The sequence below is a fragment of the Pseudopipra pipra genome, chromosome 9 (assembly GCF_036250125.1).
Source record: "Pseudopipra pipra isolate bDixPip1 chromosome 9, bDixPip1.hap1, whole genome shotgun sequence".
Lineage (NCBI taxonomy): Eukaryota > Metazoa > Chordata > Aves > Passeriformes > Pipridae > Pseudopipra > Pseudopipra pipra.
Genome location: NC_087557.1, coordinates 8939375 through 8963684, shown reverse-complemented (window position 1 = coordinate 8963684; position 24310 = coordinate 8939375). Strand labels below are relative to the sequence as shown.

The following is a 24310-nucleotide window of genomic DNA, read 5'->3' as shown; positions in this document are numbered from 1 at the left end:
AAAATAGTGAGCCTAAAAGTGTTCACCATGATAGAAATTAATTTTAACATCATCAGAAAAAATAAGCAGAAAAGTTGTATGATTCTAAGCAGCAAACATCTGGAAGAAGTTCAGATGTGATATTTCATTTTTTATTAAAAAAATGGCAAGAAGAATACACTTCAAATAAACAAAGCCTATTACTTTATGACACTTGTATTAAAAGATAATGAAAAATAAGGAACATTAACTTATTTTCTGCCTTTGAAAAGTTGGCTTTTTTTCAAGAATTATCTAACAAAATATGAAGTCATTGAAAAAGATCACCTCTTTTGGGGAAAAAGTCCTCAAAGCTCTAGATGTTAAAACAAAAGAAATAAACCCAGAATAGCTTTGTTTTAAGTTATGATGGTTGTAACATCACTCATCAGAAATTAAGAAATGAAGAGCAAAGGCTAATGGCTTGCTCTGAAATGCTCAGCAGTAGGAGTTCATGGTCTCATCATCACACCAGGGGGCCAAGCTAACTTCCATGTTGAAGATAGCACAACCTGTCAGACCTCACTTTAATTGAATGCTAACTGGAGTGCTTTGGGCCAATATTGACACTGTTTTAAGTAGTGACATCAGCTGTCCAACAGATGCCAAGTATTGCATTCAATATGCAATAAATCAAAATAATACAGTAAAATGTTATATTGGAAATAAAGATATTTTGAGATTCAGAATGCACCTGAATTATTTGAGAATGCGTAAATAATGATTGATTGTAATTGAGTTTCAAAATGAAACCTTTTGAGGACAGGTGTCTCTCGAAATGACCATTGACTTTTTTACCTTTCTCCCAAGAGTGAAGTATAGAAAGTACAGCAGAGTACAGAAGCAAGAGTAATGAAATGCCAGAACATAGTTTGTGTATAAATCCAGAACCACCCAGTGGAATGAAAAGCAGAGTTATGACTATTTATTGTGACTTCCATAAGACTTCTATTTTACATGTTGAAAAACTTATTGTTTTATTTGTCTTAAGGACTGCAGTGGTCCTTTCTTGAATATAGATATTGTATTAATAGGAGTTGTTGTAGGGGATAATTGTGACTGTAAGAAATATCAGCATATTTGAATTTTTTTTTTTTAGCAGATTACAAAAAGTTTACAAATTTGGGAGAAATTGGTTTGTAAATGGTAACTTCCTGAGTAGAATCATAGTGCATGCTCATTTATCCCTTAGCCTTTATGTCTGAATGTCATGACAGCAGATGAAATTTCAACTTTGTACTTCCTTGATTTTAAACAGAGAAATTTTAATATCTAAACCAAAATGGTATTTAAAATTATGGTGTTTTTAAAAAATAAATTATAAAAAAACCCAATGAAGCTATGGCCATACCTACCTGCCCTATATTCCTCATGTAATAAGCGAGAGCTGCCATATGAAATTATATTAATTGTTGCAATAGAACTAATAGTTGGCACGAGTCATCTCTTGCTAGAGCGATGCAATGTTGTCTGAAATAAAAAATTAAAATATTTGTACTTCTTGTTCAAGTTAAATATCACTAGATTTAGAAAGCACAAACATACTTTCTAAACTAGGTTATTTTTTCTTTTAAAATGATCACACTGGTTTAGCTCAGTTTTCATGTTCCATTGAGGTCTGTATAAATAGCGTACTTAAAATGTGAATGTAGCTTAGAGCAAGAAATTCCTGCTGTGTGTGGCAAGCTATGAAAGGGAAAGAAAATTCTATAGCAACTGTTGTTAAAAGGACAGATATCATGTTTGGGCATAGATTGTTTGGTCTGAGTATTAGCTGTCTACTTTTCAGTACAGAGTCCCCACTGAGTTTTGATCGAACTTGTTTTGAAAGTACATTGTAGATCAATACGACAGGGGCCAGTTGATGGTCTGGTAGTTAAATAACAGTGAAGCATTCATCCAAACCTCAGTTTCTAAAGGTAGTCAGCTGTATTTACAGAAACAAGAATGTTACAAGCTTTACATATGAAAGCATCTAGGGCTATTTTTGTTTATATCGATTCAATAATTTACTTGTTAAATAGCACTTCAAGAGGCTTTGTGTTTACAGTAATAATCTTGAAGATTTGTAAAAGTTTTATTCAGAAAACGTTTTTGTTGATCAGAGCCTTGAACAAATAAATAACTCAGTTGTGTTATTTAATTCAGTTTCATTAAAGTTAGCACAGATAGCCCGAGAAAACTTCTGTGTGGAATTGCTACAGGTTTCAACAGATTTTCTCATTTTCATATGCTGAATAGGTAGGAGCTTTAAACCTACTCCAATTTTTAAAGCAATCTCACAGTCAGTGGGTTCAAATAACAAGGGTGGGTTTTGGATGTGAACTCTTTAGAGAACTAAATACATTTTCAGGAAAGAAATAGCTTTGGTTATTCTGTCTCTTAACTGTACTGATAAGGGAACAGATGCACCAATGCATGAGTGCTTACCAGGTATCTGAAGCATCCAGTGATTAAAAGAAAGTATTTGGGAAAACATTACACCCATGCACTAGAAATGTGTGTTGAGCTACCATATCCTGGTGTTCTGTTAGATGACTTGGGTAGGAGAAATGCCATCAGAAAACTATCTGACTTCTCCCTCTTCCCTCGCTGATGTGAAAGGGAGAGCAAACACGCCTGTTTTCTCTCCTGCTGGGAGACAACCTCTCCTTTTTACTCTTTCATCTTTCCCAGACAACTGGGGAAGTGGCAGTGGGAAGCAGGAGCTTAGTTTTTATTTTCCTAAATGATATATTATGAAAATATTTTTACTCTTTAGTCCTAAATTTTATGTTTCTTACTATGCCATGAACCATCATCTGGTCAGAGCTGCACTCCCACAAAGCCTCTATATTTCCAGAAATCGCTTCTTTGTGTAACAACACAATAAATAAATATATATATATATATATAATGTATGTATATATATAAGGAGTTGTTTTAATTTGCTGCCTTGAAATATTTTGGAAGAGCAACGGAACGGAGGAGGGAGTCTGCCCTCAGGAGCACTGTGTCTTATACCACCATGTCTCACTGGAGACTATTCCATTTGTTTTGATGCACTTTGATTTGCTAAGTAGCTTGGAGTCATCTTCTTAAGACAAGAGTCTTTAGGAGCTCAAGAATAGCTAATGCAAAGTGGGTCAGGAAGGCAGTGCTATTTAAAGTACCACGAACATTTCCAGCTACTTGGCAGATCCAGCATGTCCTGCTTGTGTACAGTGTTCACCAGTTATCTCAGGATAAGTAAGGGAAGTAACTTGGGTGCTTCTCCTGGGATTTGACTGACACAGTGTTGCATATTGTACTGGGGTGGGTTTGTATCAGAGCACTCCAGCTACCCCGTGACAGGGGAAGGGTTGTGCTGGGTAAATTTAAGGCTTCTAGCTCTTCCAGGGAGAGATCTTTTATAAAGTCAGAGGTTCCATAAAGAAATAAGGATGTAAAACTTAAAAACAAGTTAAACATGAACTTAAGTACTTTGCTGAGTAGGACTGGACCTCTTAAAAGAGAGACTCAAAAAGAGGGAAGTTTTTGATAGTATAAGAATAGGTTTTTAAAATGACATCACAGTGTTTCTACTGCAGCATTTCTTTAGGTCACACTTGAACCAATTAGAATCCAAGTGTAAGGTGTAAAGAACACTTGAAAATGATTTAGAGCTGCTCCACCAAACCCAGGTCACATGGAGAAAACACTTTGTGACATTCTGTAAGCACCAGAATGGTGGGGAGATGCGTGGAGTGATATGTGCCATCAGAGTTAAACAGGGTTGGGAGCACAAAGCTGTGGTGATCATAGGCATGAATAAATTTGTCTTTAAAGTAGCTTGCCAGTTAGAGCTGTTGTAAAGATCAGGATAGTGACTGTCTTTGATCTTTCTTTTTTTGAATGGCTGAGGTATCTCTTATTCTGCTGTGGAACTGCACTGTAGATATATCTTTTGGGCAGTAAAATTTTCTGTGGTAGATTTAGGTGTTGCATTTTGTTAATTCCAAGTTTTGTCTTTGAGACCCTTGGTAGTTGTTTCTAACCTGGTAATTTTGTTTTTGTAAATCTGGGTGAGAGGCTTTTTGGCTTTTTGGTGAAATCCATAACAAAACGAAGGGAATGCTCCTCAGGAATGTCCAGTGGTCTGTGCATAGTGAAGACAGCAAATGTTAAATGAAATTAGGGAATAACATTGGAGTGAGTTTGATTGTTTATAAATACTCTCATTAACATTTCTTATTTTTAAATGAGTGTTGTTTTCAGTAAACATTTTTTTCCAACAAGCACTGACTTTTCAATGAATACTTGTTTATCTTTCATCATCCAAGTGGTTTGGTGCAGGATTTTTGGTGACTATAGGCTGTGCACTTTTCCCATGTGGGAAAATACATTTTACTGTATTAAGTGTTAATGTTCAAACTTTTTTTATAACAATGTTTCAAAAAGTTTGTAGCTTCTGTTTTGGGCTTTTTTTGTTGTCCTCTAGGTCTGTTTAGTTGCATGCCACATTATCAAGACTTCTTGAAAGGGAATATTTGTATGTATCTATTAAGAAATAGATACAGTTGTGATGGAGAATTTTGTATTAATCAACATATATGTATACTCTACTTACCATCTAACTTTTTCTGTTTCAATTTTTTAGGGAGAGCCTATAACTTTCTGTGAGAATAGTTTTGTGAAGCATCGTTCCAGTACAACTAAGCAGTTCTTGGAAACTGCTGTTAATCTTCAACTGTTTAAACAGGTATGAGAGGTTAAATGACCAATGTTTAATGATTTTCTCTTAAAACATATCTCTATTTAAATACATTTTCCTTTCTGTCAGGTTATGGAGCTCTGGGATGAGATACAAGTACAGGCACTTTGTGTACAGTCATCACACTTTTGTTGTATTTTTAAATCTTCACTTATAGTTAAAAAGAGCAGTGATGAAGCTGAACAAAAAAATAACTCCAGGGTGCAAAGCCAGTGCAGCATCTCTTCAAAGCCAGTCAGAAACCCATCTAAACAGGAAAAGCCATGGATCTCCCAGCTTGATGGTTGAACTTCATTTTCAGCTCTCTTGGCTCACAACCAAAGAGCTTAAACAACATAGTGCTTACTTAAATTGGACTTCAGTGGCGTTTTATTTAAAAACTGGATTCATACTGCAGTTGCAGTTTTCTTTGCTAGGCTCTTTGAAGTATGCACACAGAGAATGTTACAAGCCTTAGCCATAAGGGTGGCCTGAACATATTCTAGCTGATCTGTTAATGCAGATTTTGGATTAATAGGGAACAAGTTGTTGAATGTCTGGCACAGCATAGTTATAATTTGATTACAGACTTTAAAATTATTTTTGTTCTTTTATTTTATTCTGTAAGTCCTTTTTTCTCCCTCTTCATCAGGAGATTGCATGATCTTGCAATTGCATCAAAAGGGTGTTAAACTTACTACTAGATTTTTAGGAAAATCAAGGAAAATCTGAATGAAATCAGAAGATTCATAAAAGTACATATTTGCCTGCAAATACCTGAAATGATTGATACACAGGAGTTCATGTTTAAATAATCTGGAGGACTTTTTTGAAGATATACTACCATGATAGATAAGGGAAATTCATTATATATACAATCTTCTAATTTTAAAAAAAAAATTGGTGTTAATCAGAGGCTCATGTCTAAAGTAAAGATTTGTGCAATGATGATGCTTTTTAGAAGTCCTGTGAAAATACGATCATAGAATGGAGCTCATTCAGTTTTAATGTGGTGTATGTTATACAATAAAAAATGTAAATTTAAAATAAGAAATAAGAAATCTGAAACCTTTTGAAGTATGATTGATTGGGCTGAAATGGAAAGAAGTCACAGACTGAAGTGTTGTTTACATTTTGTGTATCTTGGTGAGATAAGGTAGCATGAAACTTTCTTAATAGAAAGGTGCTTACAAACAATGTTTCTAAACTGTTGTCATACTACTAGTACTAAAGCAAGATCTCCAGCTGTAAGAAATAGGTTTTATTCCACTGAAATGAATGGGCTTGTCAGTGTGGCTCTGTACTTACCTATTACATTTTAAAGTGTTCAATTAAACAGAATAAGTTTACAGTTTGTTTATAGGTTGTTTTAATTTTATTTCCACTAAAGGAAATAATATACTTTAGAGGATTAGGAAATAGTAACAATTTTGATGATGTGTGTGGTTTAATAGTGGTAGTAGTAGTAGTAGAAAGTTTTTTTCATTCCTCTAATTCTTGTTGCAAAGGTTACTCCTACTTTTTCAGCTAATCCTCAGCCCAGCTGCATCTTCGCCAGTTTTTCCCCCTGACAAATGAGCTGTTTTCAAAGTTGTTTGTGTTCAGAGAGACCAGACTATATTTTATTCTGTTATGGAAGATCTTTTAAGCAGGAAATAGTTCTTAGAGGCAGCCTTAAACCTAGACCAAGCAGAAAGTTGGTAGTTTAAATATACCCTTTTTGCCATAACTGACAAGTGAGCTCTGTTTGTGCCACTTTATAAAATCCTTCCTCTGTCCTTTTTTCTTTGTAGGTTTTTAATCGTCTCTCTCCTACATTAAAACATGTTAATTCCTCTAATTTAATCACTCTTTCAAGTTTGAAAGTTGTAATGTATTTTCACCGAAGTACCAGGAAACGTCTGTCAGAATAAATGATGGGATTAATTAATTGTGTTACTCCCATTCAGATTATTTTCATCTTCAACATCATCTGTTTTTACTTTGTATTGCATTTTGATGTGCTTTCTGTTTAGTGATATCCCCAAATGTATTAGCACATGCCAATCTTTTGTACCAAAATCATTACCTAACCTGTAAATGGGATCAGACCCAGTGCTTACCTTTACCATGGCCACAGCTCATCTTGACACTTCTCCTGTCATTACAAGCTCTTATCTCCTTCTTGGGCCATTCCTCATGCAACCTAAAGTTCAGGTGTACTGTTCAGGTACTCTGCTTTTATTTCCTCTAACTAGTATTTTGAAATGCAAGAGTCTTTTCTGTGGTATAGATGAATTGCATTTCCTTTATCTAGGAAATTAATTGTCAAAGAGCCTGTGAGAATCAGTGTTTTGATAACTCATATATTTTTCATTTACTCATTTAGCATTTTTCTCCCCCACAATCTATTTGGAAGCCTCATTAAGTTGTTAAAGGCAAACTGACGGACCAGCACTTATAACAATTTTTGGTTTTTAAGTAATGTTACTGTTATTCTGCACTTCAACTGTGCTTCCTTTACCTTGATAGATTCATAAAATGAGATTAATTTCCAGATGTATGTGCTGGTTTTCTTAGCATCATGTAGCAGATTTGAAACTAGGGGGTTTTTGACTTGAGTTTTATTCCTCGGGTGTTATAATGTTCATCTCTGTATCTTATTTTCATTACCCATATTCAGCATCTTAGTCTTTACTGAGAATGGAGACAGTATATTTTTGGCAGGGGCAATGTCTGTATTATCTTTTAGCCTCCAGCCATTCTCTCAGACTTATAAATTAAAGAGTTAACTTTTACATCATGTTGATGACTTCGCATGTTCTGGAAGTTGAAAGGGCTGTTTATATATCTCTGACAAAGAGTAAACCAAACTGTTTATGGAAAACATACATTTTTCCAGGAATTTGTAGAAGTAATTAATGATAAATATGCTGAAATGGATCACAGCTATTAGGGGTGTGTGAGGTTCAATTTGCTGCAATTCGCTGGCTTTAGTTTTGTAAAGGTGCCTTTTGCCCTGAATAGATTTAATGTTAAAACCCTGGTAATCATTATTCTTAAATTATTAGGATATTTAATTGTACATTTTTCTTAAAAAGAAAATAACTGTTATTTATGTATTAAATATTCTTATTTCCTGATTAAATATGCTGCATGGGACAATTTTTCCTGCAATACCAGGCCCAGATTTTTCGAGAGTATGGATTTGAAAAATGGAAGGAGAAAGATATAAATTTTATGTGTAATTCCACATGCTATTCTTTTCATGTAGCAGTTTAAGGGCAACCATTAACAGTAAATTACTCAAAAGTAATAACTACTACTACCACTACTAATACTTATCATTTCCTTTAAATAATGTCTCCAATATCTTTTTGCTAACAGTTCTCTTTGTCAGTATTTACATTAAATACTCAAATTCAGTCAGTGTTTCAGTCTTCTGTTGATAGGATTTTACCAAATGATGAGTATGTCCATAAATCTTACGCAAGTTTATAGTATGGAATGAATTCATAACTTTCCCCGAAGGGATAATGTGGTACAGTTCAAAGGCTGAGATGGTGAGGGGGTGTCATTGTTTGGTTTGGGGTTTTTTTTCCACAGCAGTAGCTAAAGGTGCTCTTATCTCTTTTTCTTACTGTGAAATAATCCAGTGATCCCACAGTGCTCTGACCATGAACCAACCTATTTGGAAAAAAACCAACTTGGAGTAAAATGAAAAAATAAGAAGGCATTTAGACAAGGAAGAGAGAGAAATTATCTTTGTGTTTGCCTTATTCTTGCTGCTGGAATTTTTGTGCTCTGAGAAATTAGTTTTTTCATGTCACTAGTCCATTCACTGACAAGCATCAGATTGGCACTGACACTGTTTGGATAATCTGTGGTAAAAAATGATAGAGCCAAATAATTAATTCTGGTTGGTTCCTATGTACTGTTTAGTACCAGCACGTAACTCATAATTCTTGCTAGAAGATGAACTGTGTATAATTCTATAAATGCTTTCTCACTTTATCTGTCAGACTTGATTTAGCCTTTTCAAAACAAAAAGGGAGGGGTTGCTTCTTGAAAGAATTTTAAACCTATAACAATGTGCTTGTTATACTTCCTTGAAGCCTGATAATTCTTGAAAAGAATGTATTCATCCCTTCTGAGAGGTTTAATCATTAATTGTCTAATTTTGACTTTTTCTGACACATTTGGATCATCTCAGTCTTTGTATGTAACTTGTGTGTAGATGCAAATCCATGTGGTCACGCAGCTGTAACCTCTGCATAAGGACAAGTGTCGCAATATGCATCTGTAGATGCACCTAAATAAGGGTTAGTGCTTAAAAAGACCCAAAAGGACAAAGAAGTGTATTAGAACTTAAAAATACAGGGGTGTCAGCGCTGCACTGTGCTCAGTCAGGTGCAGAGGGTCTTAGGGGTCTGCCTTGCTTTGTTTTGGCACTTTGTGTTGCATTTCTGTAGAGTTAAGTGAAATTCACTTCAAGTCAGCTCAAACTCTGCCCATCAAATCCATCCTGCTTCTGCCACCATCTCTGGAGCCAAGCCACAGCTTTCCTCTGCTGTTCACTGGACGGTCCTGCTACAATTTCCCCTCACTTACTGTCTCTATAGGGCCATTTTTCATGTGGAACACATGTGCTTGCCATAGACTTCAAGTGGACATCATAATCTGTTGTTTCTTTGAACTGGGTGTGGTGAAATATTTACAGTTTTTCTAAAGGGTCTTTTTGTGTACAGCAAGTTCTACTTCGTATCTACTGGTGTCCACCCAGAAAGGGGTGCCACAGGGAGGTTTGTTTATGTTTTTCTGATGAAGTAAACTTACAAATTCACAACAGAACGTCAGGGATTGTCTCAGTGACCTTTATATGGGTATCATTACAAATCCAAAGTTACCATTTGTAAGGAAATAATTAATTTCTTTTCATGCCATTAGGAAAATATAGAAAATATAGATAATTTACTTGATCTATATAAAGTACTTTATATACCTCCTGCTCATAATTACAGCTGCTCTTGCAAAGTCCATCTAACAGCCTTATTATCCTTAAGCCATATGTTTTCTTTAACATACATATTCCATTATAATGAACACATTTAAAACTATAACACTGTAAAGCAGTAGAAGAGAAAACAAAGTGTGACCCTTTTTTTTTTTCCACCCCCAGTTTGTTGATGGTCGACTATCAAAATTAAATGCAGGAAGAGGATTCTCTGATGTTTTTGAAGAAGAAATCACAGCAGGAGGCTTTTGTGGAGGTACAGAATTAATTTGTGTGTACTCATTGACACTTCTTCTTTGGGAACTGTTCAACATGATGTCCTCATGATGTCCTGTAAATTTTAGAAGTCATTAATCTTGTTACTGCTTCATTGTTTCCATTCTTTCTTGGAAAGGTTTTAGGTGTTAACAAATCACTGCTGGGACACATACTATTATGTGTCTGGTTATGTCAGTATATTGAATGAAGATACGTTTGTTTAATCCAGTAAAATAATTCTTGTATTTCAGCAGAGGATGGGATATCACTCTAGTGTTGATGTTTATGTAATATGATATATTCTCTGTAAACTATTTTTAACATATTTGATATTCGTGATGCTTAACTTCTAGATAGTTATGTTTTCCATGAGCACTTCTCTTTTTTTCATATCTACTTACTTCTGCAGTGCAGAAATCAGACTGATTTCCTAAATCTGAAGAGAAATTTGCTTTCTCCAGCAAATGTGTTCCTCTAAAAAAGGGGAAGTTTTTGTAACTTTTATATATGATCCAAGAAGGGACATGAAAGTTTGCCTTCTCCATAAACAACAATATTATTCCTCATGTTTTTTGCCTCAGTTGTGTTCACTGGCAATTGCTACAGTGCTTTGCACATTAGGTAACCCATATGGAAGAGTACATGCTGAATCCAGTCCTGATTATTACAGGATTATTGAAAGGTTTCCTGTTAAACATTTAGTACAAGTCTATTGTTATTTGAGGTATTGTCATGTTTTAACCCCAGCTGGCGACTAAGCACCACACAGCTGTTCACTCTACCCCAGCCAAAACCAGCACAGGTATAAAAGATGGGATCAAAATATTGGATCAAAATATTCAAGACCAGCACAAATACTGTTTTATGGTCAATCTTGAAAGTAGTGTAGAAGCTTCCTCAGTAAATGGAGGTTATGTGATATGAGCAAATCCAGAGAGTTGCATATGGCAGCTTCCTTTGCAAGACTGCTTTTGAATGGGCACCCACAGAGAAACTATCAAGTGGTGCAGAGCCATCTGTACCTCCTGCAAAACACCTTTTTTGTACTCAAAGTACGTAATTGCTTTTGTTCAAGATTTTCACTGCCTTCTCCTGCCCTCTGTGTCTTGTGTCAGGATCTAGCACATAATTTGTGGGACTTTTTCATGATTAAAGTGTGGTTAGTTATACAGAGATTTACTTCTTTCCTGCCTTTTTAGGGTAACTTATGCTGCTCTGTAAACAGATTTGAGGCATCGAGCATCCATTATTCAGATAGGTGATGTCAGTATTCAGAGCTCGTTTGCTGGCTGCAGTTAGGGGTCAGGAGGCTGCAATAAAACTGCAATGGAAGTTAGATAAAGCTTGTTTCTTGGCTGGGCTCTGGCAGCCTGTGAACCATGTCTCACCTGGCTCTGCTCAGGAGGGACTGCTCAGCTCTGCTATCAGTTCTCGGGTAGATTGCACTGCGTGTGTACTTTTCACATCAGGCAAGCTGAATATTGCCAGGCTGTGGACAAATTGCTTAGGGCACATATTCAGTATTTACATAACTGCTGTCTCATTATTGTTATGAAGTGCAGGGCTAACAATATGTATGCAATGGAAGATGACATTTTGTGACGCTAATGGGGTAGAACTATGATCTCTTTGCAGAGTTAGCTCCCATCAACTTGATCAGGAAGCCCAAGGTTTTAAAAAAACAGGTGAAACTCAGATTTCAGAAAAGTCACAGAAAGTTAGTGTGAGCTACAAGCCGTTAAAGGACAGGTGAACACAGTCTTAGCTGTAGAGAGTATAATTTAAAAACTACTGAATAAAATTGAAAGTGATTCTTTAAGTAATCTCTTTTTAAATTGGCAGTTTTTCCCCATATGCAAGTGTAACTAAACCAGAAAAGACAATTAAACTGGAAATTGAAGATTAAAACTTAAATTTCATTTTTTAATTTTTTTTTTCAATAAAAGTGGTCAAAACTTATTTCTGTATGTCTACATCTGAAAATAAATTTGTCAGTCATCTTCATAACAGTTTGCACTTTGTGCTTAAAATTTTATTTTCTCTTACATATATTATTCAGTGGAAGTATTAGTTCTCAAGAGTTTTATGTAACTTTCAATACAAGAATATAGTGATGGATTGGCTTAGCACTTGGATTTCTTGTAGAATACATTAATTAAAGTAATTTCTAATCACATGAATTTTACTCCAGTCTTTTTCTTTTCCATTGGTCTAGTATCAATGGTGGTAGAATAAGGAAAACTGAAAAAGTGAAAACATTTGAAACTACAGCTCAGACATGGAAAAAATCACTGTTAAGGACACCAGAATCCAGATGATATATGAATATTGTTGATAAGAATTGAAGTTACGAAATGTCATGTTAAAGAAAGTAGTTACAGTTCATGCAGTTTCTTTAACATACTAGCAATTGTTAAATTTCACCCTGTAACATGTTATTTGCATGCTTCCTTCTGTGACAGACTTAGGGAGCCAGATCAAATAAGTGCAAAATGAGTTATTTTTGCTTATTTTGACGTTCTTAGAGAGAGTCTGAGAGTCTGGCTTTCTCAACATTGCTTGTAAAAAGTTTAGTGGAATGTGTGAAAGTGCCCGATATGAGTATAAACAGCTTGTTTTTTTCACCTCGTTGAGAAACTTTGGAATACCTTTTACACTGATCCAGTTAGTTCTCAGACCTGTTCTAGGAGACTGTGTTGGCCTTCCACTAGTCATTGCAATAATTCTACCCAGATCTTGGTTACTTGATTATTGCAAAGGTTAAGAAGTTTTGAAAACTCCTCTTAAAACTCTGCAACTTCAAAGACGTATTGGTATGATCCTTTCAAAATGGTCAAACTCTGAAACTTCAACATTCTTATTGAAGTGAATGTCTTGTATGGGGTCCATAGCAACTCATGGTACTGGAGTATTCAAGTGACTGATATACTCTAAAACTTTCTCAGGGATCATGAACCTAATCTTTGGCGTTCAGCTGAAGCACTTTTAGGAAATAGTATTCATTTCTTCATCGAGTAGAATTTAACATTGTCCTTCATGGCCAGTTTAGTGGCACAGTAGTCTTTGGTGGTCCTACAGAAGCCAGTAGCTCTTACTTGCCTTTAGAGTGTCTTCTTTGTGAAAGAAAGAACTTAAAAGGTTTTTTTCTGCACAGGAATACGTAGTTGTACCATAACCCTTGGACTTTTCTCTCGTTCTTTTTCCTTGGGATTGTACCTTCTGCATCCATGTCACTGTGGGGCATGAAAATTTGCCCAGAGGGATCTTTATGGTTGAATGCAATTAATGATATTGTATTCTTTCCTTTGAGTTAGTATTTTTCTTTGTAGACTTTATAGCAGTATGATACCTTATCATAGTTTTAATTTCTCTTTCTACCTCAGTTGGAATTAAAAACCTTGTGTGTTGAAAAGATAAGCTTTTGCGAAGGAAATAGAAAACATGAAATAAGAGATTCCTAGGTTTCTTTCTTAGTGTACGTGTATTCTTATCTTTACATTCCTTGTCTGTCTGGAAAGAATTAAATTAATAAATCATCCTCTAAGGGCATTTTTTTTATGCATACAGTGAAGAAGGTTGAAACATTTCAAATGTTGAATGTATTTTTTATTGTGTTATATTTTACATTTCTATTTCAGGAAATTCAAGATCTTACCAACAGTGGATGCATACAGTGAAGGTATAAACTTGGTTAAGTAACTATGCTGGCTGCCTTGTCCTTTAAGTCTTTATCCTTTTTCTTGCATCTATATAATGGTAAAAGTTTGTTCATTTGTGAGGAAAATGTAAGTGTGTTCTGTAATAAATAACATGTCTATGGTATATGCAATAATTTTGTGGATTTTCTTCTTGGAGATTTAAAAAACCGCAAAAGTCCCATACAAAAAACAAACAGCAAAATGCATAAGGTTTTTCTCTCTGTATAGTTAAAGATTTCACTGCTTTCTGTATCATGTTACATTCCATAACTGTGAATTAGGTGTGACAGTACAATTTGATATGAAGTTTATCACTTCTAGTAAATAGCAATTCTGTTAATATGGATTTGTGCGGTTTGGCTGGCGAAAGAACCTTGGTATAACCTTGTTATTCTGCAGGATTAGGAAAATATATTATTTTAGATTAAGAGAATTCTTGTGTGATTAAATGAGATAGTTCTTTCCGTGGGGTCAAAGTATTTTTTAGTCGCATAATAAATATGATAGGAACACATGAAAAATAGCCTTAACTTCTGAATTGATTTTGAAATGGTAACAGTGAATGAAGAACGAGAATACATCATTCTGTTAGAATGCATTGATAAATGTGTCAGCCGTGGTCATGACGTACTGTAACCCTTGTGTGGCTGCAGACAGCAGGTTGGAGAGGAAACACAGCTGTGGTTGCTCTTACCCATTTAAAAGGAAGATTGTTATTTCTTCACAGCACGCTGTTTATTTTTCCTTGCTGTTGTCTTAAGGTTTGACTTGTGTTAAAATGTTGCTAAAATACATTTTTTCTGCATTTCAGAAAGGCGGTGCACTGATCAACACAGCGATGACCAAAGCCACTCCGGCTGTGAAAACGGCATATAAATTTGTAAGATCATCTATTTCAAATAAATAATACATAAAAATACTGCAACTTCCTACAACCTCTCATTCTTCCTGAATGCTTAAAAACCTAAGTATTTTTTAAATGTATTGCAGAAAAGCACTTCAGCCTTTAGAAAGTGTCTAGCTTCACTTGTTTTCTCATCTAGCGCTAGGATTTAGAGTTGATTCAGAGTCTTCCAGATAGCTTGTACATAAAAACAGACTTTTTCAAAGCATTAGTGCACTGGTTTTGTTTCAGTTTTAATACACACTAGAAGCTTATTTGAATATCATTTAGCTATTTGATACACAGCTGCAATTTTGCTTTGGCACTAAGTGCTGCACTGTTGAAAAGATGTGGTAAAGCATCAGTAATGTGTGCAGCAAATCATCTGCTCTTTTAAAGATGGTATTGGAATACTCACGTTTAACTGGATTTAATGCTTATACTTTTGATGTTAAAAGATCTTGTTTTCGAAGGCTGCTGAAGCAGTAAAACATGTGACACTATACGGTATTGTGCAGTATGGTAAAACAGCAATAGTATAAAATGAAGTGGGAAGTATTTTAGGGTTGCTTTTTTAATATATGTGGAAGAGAGTTTTGGCTTCCTTTTTGCCTTTCTAATTGTTTCACTAGTTGGATGCATAATAAGTAGTCCTGAAATAAATCAGAAAATCAGTCTAAGCTAGTGTATTTTCAGTAAAGTTTTCAAACAGAATTTTTAATTTTACATCACTTGAAAAACACAGCAGTCATGGAGAGAAACAGGTAAATAAATTAAATATACTTCATATTCATGGACTCATTTATAATTTAAAAAGTGGTTCATTAACAGGTTATCTGCAAATTATTCATCTTAATTTGCACTATCTTAGACGGTGGTTACATGATCTTCTCCCAGCCTTCAATTTTGATAATTATGTCCTTGATAGTAAAGGTTCTTCAAAGTGAACTTCTGTACATACCAGGAAACACTAGTAAATTTTTGAGGATCCATGTGTGTATGGTATTCATATTTATACCCCATTTTATTTCTTATGTTGTTGCCCTTTATGGGGCCTGCTACTAGAGAAATGAAATATGGATTTCTTAATTGTTAGATAACCGGTTGGTAGTTTTGAGTAATGTGCTTGGTACCATCCCTCAGAGTTAGAACAAAGCACTCCAAAATTCATCTAAATGCTGTGAGCATGATCTGGAAAGTTTAAAGTGGCTTTCAGGTTAGCATTTGCTACATGGCACCCCATTGTGCTGTTACTGAGCTTATGGATGTATGATTTAAGGATCAAAAAGACTCTCTGAGCTCTTGATTCAAGAAAATGATTTTCTTTTTCTGAATTGCCATGTACAGAAAACCATAGAAAAAATAGGTAGTTTCCAGATATTTATGGCCTTGAATATATTTTTTAAAGTCCTGTTTTCAAGACAACCTTGAAAACTTCTGTAGTTTTTACCTTTTCTTCTATTAGGGTTAGAGTTTTTGATGTTGTGCCCCCCATGTTTTATTTTTTTTTTCCTACTCCTCCCTTCTCTCTCTCAAATGTTTTTTAGCATAAGAACATGGTATTTGGTATTGAAGAATATTCTTGGCTGTTTTCTATGCAACTGTGATCCTTGTCTGCCTCTTTTAATGCATACAGAATTTTCCCCTAAATAGCAGCACTATGCTGTTCAGCAACACTGGGCAAAATCTCCATCTGCATATGAAATCACTTCATTTCTCTTAAGATTGATGTTGCCCTGCAAGTTGCCAGACTGGAACACTGTAGCAGTCATCTTAAAAATCTTAGCATTTTTTTCAATGTGCTTTACTGCTAAAATGTCCTTTCAAATTTAAAGGAGCATTTCAAATAAAGGAGTGATGTATATGACCATACTTAGCCTGTCCCTAGTAATAATGGAAGATTTTTGAGTATGTATGTTTTCACAGCATTGGCATGCATGTACTGAAAAAAATCCTTGAATATACAGACAAAGCATGAATATAAAAAAATACAGTGACAGTGCATGTATGAAATTTGTCACAAAGGTTATTGCTGCTCTTTATATCACCAGGTGTTTAAAAAAGAAAAGGTAAAATAGGTATGGCATCATAAAGCATGTTCTGTGACTGCAGCCAGTGTCTCGCAGAGCTGCTCAAGTCCTTTTCTTTCTCTAGGCAAAAAACCAGGCAAGGCAAGGAATAAAAGAAGTGAAGAGTAAGTTAAAACACAAGGTATGTGGTGCACTTTTTACTTTCTTACATTGCTTCCTGTATCAGTTTGAAGCTTATACGTTACAAATCACATGAGATTTGTGTTTTTAATGACTTTTGAAGTATGCTTAGCCCTTTGTTCAACAATACATTTTTCATAACGAGCCCTCTGGCAACTATCTGTCATTCTATGCATCCACTGAATAATCTCTTTATTGTTTGCATATTTTATCATAGAACAACAGAGGTCTTCAAAGATACATTAAGAGGATGTATGTTTTCATAAAGTTGATTGCTTTGATATCACAATCCCAGCCTTTGCTTCAAGCTGAGAATTTGAGATGGGAGAGTCTTGCAGTACAATGTATTTCAGAAAGTGTAGTTGTCCAGTTTTAGTTTTGCAAGATTTTTGAACAATAGCAATGTTTAGAGACGAATGAATAGTTTCATTAGAAAAGATGTTTTAGGCATTTTGCAGCTGCTTTTCCCATTCAAAATTTTGTTTCCACGTAAGATTTTTCTGTATGGAGAAGGAACCATTTTTTGGACAACTTTTGTGCTATTTTAAGAAAAATTTCAAAAATATTTTAACAATTCATCTTTTAAATGACAATGTGTGTAATCCAGTGTCTTGAAAAGCTAAATTTGATTTTCTTACTACAGATGGTATTTTCATGACAGTAATAGATTGTGGCAAGATCATTTTGAATGCATTCTGCATGCATAATATGGAGGGTATGTTTGCAGATAGTGATTATAAATAAAGGAATTTAAATCTGTTTTGCTGCATAGGAGAGTGAGGAAGAGTATGGAACTTGCAGTGCTGGTGCAGTACAGACTGTTCCCATCTACACATCACATTATGAGAAAAGAACAAGCTCAGAAAAACGAAGACTGGCACAGGTAAGACACCTGAAACTTCTGTTCGTATTCACATGCATATGGGGAATTTGTTTTGCTACTTATAGTAGTGTTTTGGTGAATTTGTTTAAGATTATTTTACTGTCTGGGATGAGATAGTGTGATTAAAAGGCTGTGTTTGTAGAAATACTGCTATACTGCTTGTTTGGAAAAAAATACTATTTCTATTTCATCCCTGGTGAGAGGGGAAAGAACAGGAGATTTATAAGTATGGATTTGGGATTTAGTTCCTAAATACTGTTTTTGATAGAGGCTTCTCACAAAAAATTCATTCTGGTCTATTCACAGATCTCTATTAAACTATCTTTTTTAGTTTCTTATGGTGAGACACAATAATTTTGTGTTTCTAATAAATTGTTTTGGCAGCCATATGGCCTTTAACCTTGCTCAGATCATTATGATTTATTATTTTAATAATAAGTCAGCTAGTTAATACAGTGCCAACGCCTTGGCTTTTTTTCTCTAATCCTTTCTATTCTAGATTTGAAGTAACAGGTGTAGTGTCTCAACTTTGGCAAGTGTTTTAATGTTTTTGGATTCAGTTTGACAGTTTTATTTCAAAGATATCAACAGAATAGGTTTTGTAACACATTTTCTGCAAATTATTACCGGCATACATACATATTTTTAATATACAGGTGTTTATTTTTACATTACATTGTTATTGCATGTTTTTAATATCTTATATGTGGATTTTTAGTGCCTGTATCTTCCTCATATGAGAATTAAGTCTAGAAATTCAGTCCAGGTGATCTAACAACATTTATTTTTTTGCTCTAGATATTGCAGCAATAAAAATCTGGATTGTCTGTTTAATGAATTTGATTTTAAATTAATTTTTATCAGTAATAAATATAAAGTTTGTGAAATTTAACATAGAACTGATGTAGATTATTGCTAAATGATGGTGAAATTGTACATTAGCATTAAGTAATTTTTAGTGGGGTTATAAATAAAGCAAAGACTTTCTGCTTCATTGATCTGGTAGTGCTGCCCACTTTTATATACAGGAGTCTAGGGATACAAAGGAATATAATTTACCTTGGTGCAATTAAACATTTCTTTTGAAGGCATGTGTTCACACAGAACAATTTAACTTCTGTATGTTTTTGTGGTCATACAGCTGTATAGTGCTAAATCCTGTAATCGTTGCTGTTCCTGCAAGTTGTCTTTTAGCTTTGAAAATAAGGCAGGAGTGAGTATCTGCCCGTAGCTCTTTGCACACATACACATGCATGTTAACATGTGTGCAGACACACATACATATCCATGTACTTAAATAGGGTTTATTCACTAGCAAAGCTTGTAATAACAGCCCCGTGGTTTTGCCCTGCTGCAAATGAAGGTCCCTTGTTTTCTCCCCAGCACCAAACGTCACGTGAACCCAGTGGGCAGGAAGGAGCACATGGGGATTGCTCTCCAAGAACTCCTTCACCCCTCACTCACGCCATTCCCTCTTTTTCCTCCCCCTCCAAAAGCAAACAAACAAAAAGGTTTTTAAAAAATAATAGTTGCTACTCTTATTTTTATTTTTATTCTTTGTGTTTGAATAAGATAACATAAATACAAGTTCTTTATTAATAAGTGGTGATTTTAAACTTTGCGTCCAAACAAAAATATATATTTGTGTTCACAATGCATGTGTATGAGAGACTGTTTGATCTAGTACTGAAACTGCTGTTTAAAAGAAGTGATTTTCAGTGCCATTGTTGTCAGATTTAATCCTTTTTCTCTTTATCCTGCAATAACTCTTTATCCTGCAAATGAGCCTCTCCACCCAGATTTCTAAAATGATGTCCATGAGTGTCTGTATCAGTAAAAGGATAGTGCTAAAATAGGATTCATGCAATTTGATACATATTTAAAGTAAGGACCAGATATTGATTAAGTTGTTATGTCAGTGTACTTGAATATCACCCCAAACCCTAAATAAACAATGAACAAAAGAGAGGGATTGCTTTTAATAGTCATCTTGCTTCCAAACAAGAGGCATCTCTGCACTTTATTACTATTTCTTCCATAGTGAAACATTTAGAAAATCGTAAATATGAAGAATTTGGTGTTACATTTTATGTCATATTAGATGCATGTGTTGAGCTTTTTGTTCTCCACTTCTTGGAAACAGTTAAATACTAACAGTACCTGAGATGCTGTAAAACATATTTATTCTGAAAAGTTGTGTATGATATGAAAGTTTGCTTCACTGAGAAAGATTATTTTAAAAATTGGGTGATAACAGGATTTTTGGGGTCTGAGAGGATGTTTCCTTTACAATAAAAAGTGAATCTTCTTTTACCCCAACAAATAGTAGTTTGTATATGGGTCTGCTAATTAGTACGGTTATTTCCTGTTTTGTTGATGAGGCTTTAATAAATGTCAAGGGTACAGCCATGAAGATCTCCCAATTAGGCTTTGCGTTTGTAAAACCCAACCCCTTTGCTTTTGTGTGAAGATGACAGTTCCAACTGCAGCCTCAGCCTAACAGGGCTCAAGGGAAAGGATACTTCTCTGGTTTTATTGAAAACAAGGCCAGTTTGGCCCAGGGAGAATACCAGCACTGGTCACAGTGCAGAGCCATTTTTAACAATGAATATTTACTAAGCTTTATGACTGCTGTCATAGTGGCTTTATTTTTTTTTTAACAAAAAACTAGCAGTAAATAAAAAAAAAGTCTAGCGTGTAAAATAGCTGTCAAAACCTAATCAGAGGATAAATAATTAAATGTGCTATTGCAAACCGTAGTGATCAGCTTGCCCTCCTATAATTTGCATTTTGTGAGTCTTCCCTAAAAAAAAAAAAGGAACTGAGGGGAGTGTACTCCTACGTGCCCGTGTGCATGCGCGTGTGCGCACACAATTAATTTGTGCCTCAGATGAATCCTTCTATCTCTGTAATATCCATTTGAGCTTCCCCTTGCTTAGGTTCGCTGTTCTAGGCTTTTTATATGTGTGTGAAGCTTAACTATATTGCAAGTCAACATTAACAGATGGATTGCCCTAAGCAAGGGAAAACCACAACAACAAAATCTAGTGAAAGTGGAGGATTGAAGCTTTTTATTGTTAAGCCTTATTAAAACCTTGGCATGTGCACTGCTGTTAACTGTTTCATGCCTAGAGCTAATAATATGTCTCTGGTATGTTTTATCCCTTGCATTAATAAGGGATGTAGAAGGTATAAGAAATCACCAGCTAAAATTTTTGAAACAGAAATTAATGCAAGCATGAGATCGCTTCAACACTGCAGTATCTTCCCAATGATGTTGCTGAGTTCCTTTAACTATTGATGAGAAGGGCACAGGAGGGCATGTATTAGACTGTGGTGCATTCAGTTTTTGCATAATCTGTTTTAGTTCTGTTTCATTATATGCTCCCAGGTAATGCAGGTTTCTGGGTACGCAGGGACCTAAATGCAGTAGGATCTCTGTAAAATTGTTCCAAATTAATATATGATTAAAAAGAAAATGTGTTTGTTATGATCCTGGTTAGAATGCCAGGAAGATCGGTTTGATTTCATGAATATGATCTTTGTAATTTTGCTGTTATATTAGGTGTTAGGGTAGCTTATTGAAAATGGTGCATTTCAGGATATCAATAGTCCTAATGTATTTTGTAGCTAATAAAACACTCTTGAAGATTTGCAGAATACTGAATAAGAACTACCAGTTCACTTTGCAATTAGTAAGTTAGCAATGCCCCCTTGTCTCTAAGGAAATGTATGTAATAGTATGTGCCTAAAGGTACTACAGGTATCTTGCATCTGTAGTGGAAATCAGCATTTGGATTCTAAGTGTGGATTTACCAGGAATCCCTGTGTGTCAGCAATACTTAAAATGTTCCTATATTGAAGATACCAAGTGAACTATTCGCCATGACTTTGCAGGATCCAAATACAGTGACTAAGAAGGTTTTAAAAACACTTTTGCATAAGGTAATAAAAGCCAACTTAGACTAAACTTTTTTCTTGGTATGCTCACATAGAAGAGAACTACCAGTTTTTAGTCTTTTTTTTTTTTTTAAGCATATTGCAAATGGAGCTTTTTCACTTTTATTGAAGTATATTCTAGTAGCTATACAATATAGAATTCAGCTTGCAGTAGGTATACTTGCTATCTGTTCAACAAAGATAGCAAATGTCAAGCAGGAAGATGTGTTCAGAATAACCTTACCTTCAGGAGTGCCCCATTTATCAATATCCTTACAATGGCCAGTAAAATAAATGACATAATCATTAGCTACAAAGGGCTTCTAGTAACTGATTACCCTCCTAACCTGAAAAAGGCTGTGAGAGTTGGCTATTCTGAATACTTTTTTTTTTTTTACCAGTAATGTAAGAGAGGAGATGACATGCTTGTGATAATGCAGTGCTGAATATACTGAGTATTCTGTATAAGATGACTTTCTTTTGGAAAAAAATCCACAAACAGCCCCACAATGGTTTCAGAAACATAAAAGCTCTGATTAAGGGCATTTACCTGTATTTGTATTCAGATAATGTGCTTGAGATCACATCTATGCCTACCATCCACAGATAACACTGATTATGTTACTGGAGGTCTCTTCTGCTCTCATTGTCTAAAATATTATAAATTGACAGATGTCATAAAGTAAGAGCTTTTAAAAATGTAAATCACATTTTGTAAATAAAAAGTAAAATACACTGTTGAAGTAAGCTTTGGTTGATCAGTAAATTGTGATTCTTAGCTAATGTGTAATTTGAAAATATTGTAGATGTCATTAGCTTCCTTTAGTTTGGAGAAAAATCTTTTGTCTTGTTATGTCAAGTAAGATCTCTTCATTCTGCAAAACAGTCAGATTTCCTTTTAATTAAAAATGAGAAAGCTAGGCAGCCAAAATTCAAATTGTAGATTACGAGAGTGCCCTCTCGTGGCGCCGGTACCTTTTCGAAGAGGTGGAGGCACATGTATCCTTTACCTCGTGCAAGGCTTGCTTGTTACAATAGAAAACCTCTCAGAAATCAACTGGTACTTCCTTTGTTTTTGTTAAGTGAAATAGTACCTGGGTTTTGTGCAAAGTAAGCATTTAGATGCTTTCATGTACGGTGCATAATATTATTTTCTGGAATAGGGAATAATAAGCTACCAAGGAGGGGCAGAATTACAACATTGCTCACTGCTCCCACCTGCCCTCTCTGCTAAACGAGACAGTGACATTCTGCAGCAGAGTTCTGCTCTTCCTTCTGCACCCATAAACAAGTGTAAACCTTGTGGCTACTTGTCTCCCAGTTTTGCAGTAAAACATCATTTAAGAAACCTCTGCACAGATTACCATGCTTCCAGTTAAAAAAAAATAAAAAATAAAGAAATGGAAAGTTAGGATAATGACCAGGAAATCACTCTGGAATTGTTACCCTGTGAGCATTTTTTGGAATGCTTGGTTTTTCGAGGTGAAGTCATCACCATATCTACGTCTGATCTTACTGAAAGAAAAATTTATTCAAGCAAAAACTTCACAGGTGCTTTTCCTGATATTATTGACCCCTACTTAAGTTTTTTAACAAATAGAAAGACAGCCTTTCTGTGGGTCTTTTCTTCTACAAACAAAGACACCACACTGGTATGTTTCCAGTGTTTTGCTTTTTCTGAAGTATATAAAAGAAAAATGCTGTCTCACAAAGTACCTTCAAAACTGGATTAACCTTTCTGTCCTTAGTAGTTAATTGAAATAACAGGATTAAATTTTTTGCCAGGAGAATTTATTGATATCTTCATGTAACAGTGGTGTCTTCTGCTTTCGTTTGCTGTGTATCTTCTGTCTTCCACGGGTCACATTTTGGCTCCCTCAAAGCAGGGAGCCAGAAGAGCTGTCAGACAATGTTTGGGATCTGCATCCCAGCTTCCATTTTTCTTTTGCCTTCTGGCCTGAAGCACCACTTTACATCTAAAACTTCAGCTCTAGTACTGTATGTTCCCTAACCTTTTCTTTCTTTCTATAATCCTATACCTTAGAATTAAAAAAAAAAAAAAAAAAAAAAAAGGGATAAAGAAGTTCAATTAAAGAAAAAAGTTTGGCTGGGGGCAAAAGGAGGGAGAATTAAAAGAGACAGGAAAAGCCTTTGCTACAGGGATATCAGCATCTCTGAATGTGAGAGCTCAGATTCGACCCATCTAATTTTAGACACTTCTGAAATGCTGAAGTTATTAGCTGCAGTGCTGCCCTAGGCTGTTTCTGTAGTAAGTGGAGAGAGAGGGGCATGACCAAAGGGCAACTCAGCCCACCTAGAATCTAGACTGCATCCTGATGACGCCTCTATCCTGCTGTTAATTTTCTAATTTTGGCCCTAAAATATCTAAAATTAGTGAGTAGCATCCAAATTCAAGTGCCAGCCATATTCACAGCACCTTGCAGAGAAAGACCTTCTTTGTTGAGCAGAAGATTCCTACTGGTGCCAAACAGAAGGAGGGACTTCTCTTTTTTAATTCTTCTGGTTGGGAGCCTTAAACAGTCTAGAGATGTGCTTGGGGTCAATATTTCTGTTTCTAAGGCACAGTCTTTTTTTCCCTGCTACCGTGATTAGTTTGTCTGTTTTCAGGCTTCATACAGAGCTTCTCTCAAATAGGTTCTAACATTGTCCATAGGTCTGATGGACAGAGTTCAGTGTTTCTGAAGTCTGGAGGTATA

The 24310-nt window shown here is 35.2% G+C and overlaps 1 protein-coding gene across 2 annotated transcripts in view; it reads left to right on the top strand.

The window, feature by feature from the left end:
• DENND1B (DENN domain containing 1B) overlaps positions 1-24310 on the top strand; it is a 159511-nt gene that overhangs the window by 119407 nt on the left and 15794 nt on the right. For both annotated transcript variants that reach the window (XM_064664456.1, XM_064664457.1), the window contains 6 exons: positions 4637-4738; positions 9888-9978; positions 13619-13659; positions 14490-14558; positions 16716-16772; positions 17544-17654. In XM_064664456.1, the coding sequence (XP_064520526.1) occupies positions 4637-4738; positions 9888-9978; positions 13619-13659; positions 14490-14558; positions 16716-16772; positions 17544-17654 (471 nt within the window). The remainder of the gene's footprint in view (positions 1-4636; positions 4739-9887; positions 9979-13618; positions 13660-14489; positions 14559-16715; positions 16773-17543; positions 17655-24310) is intronic.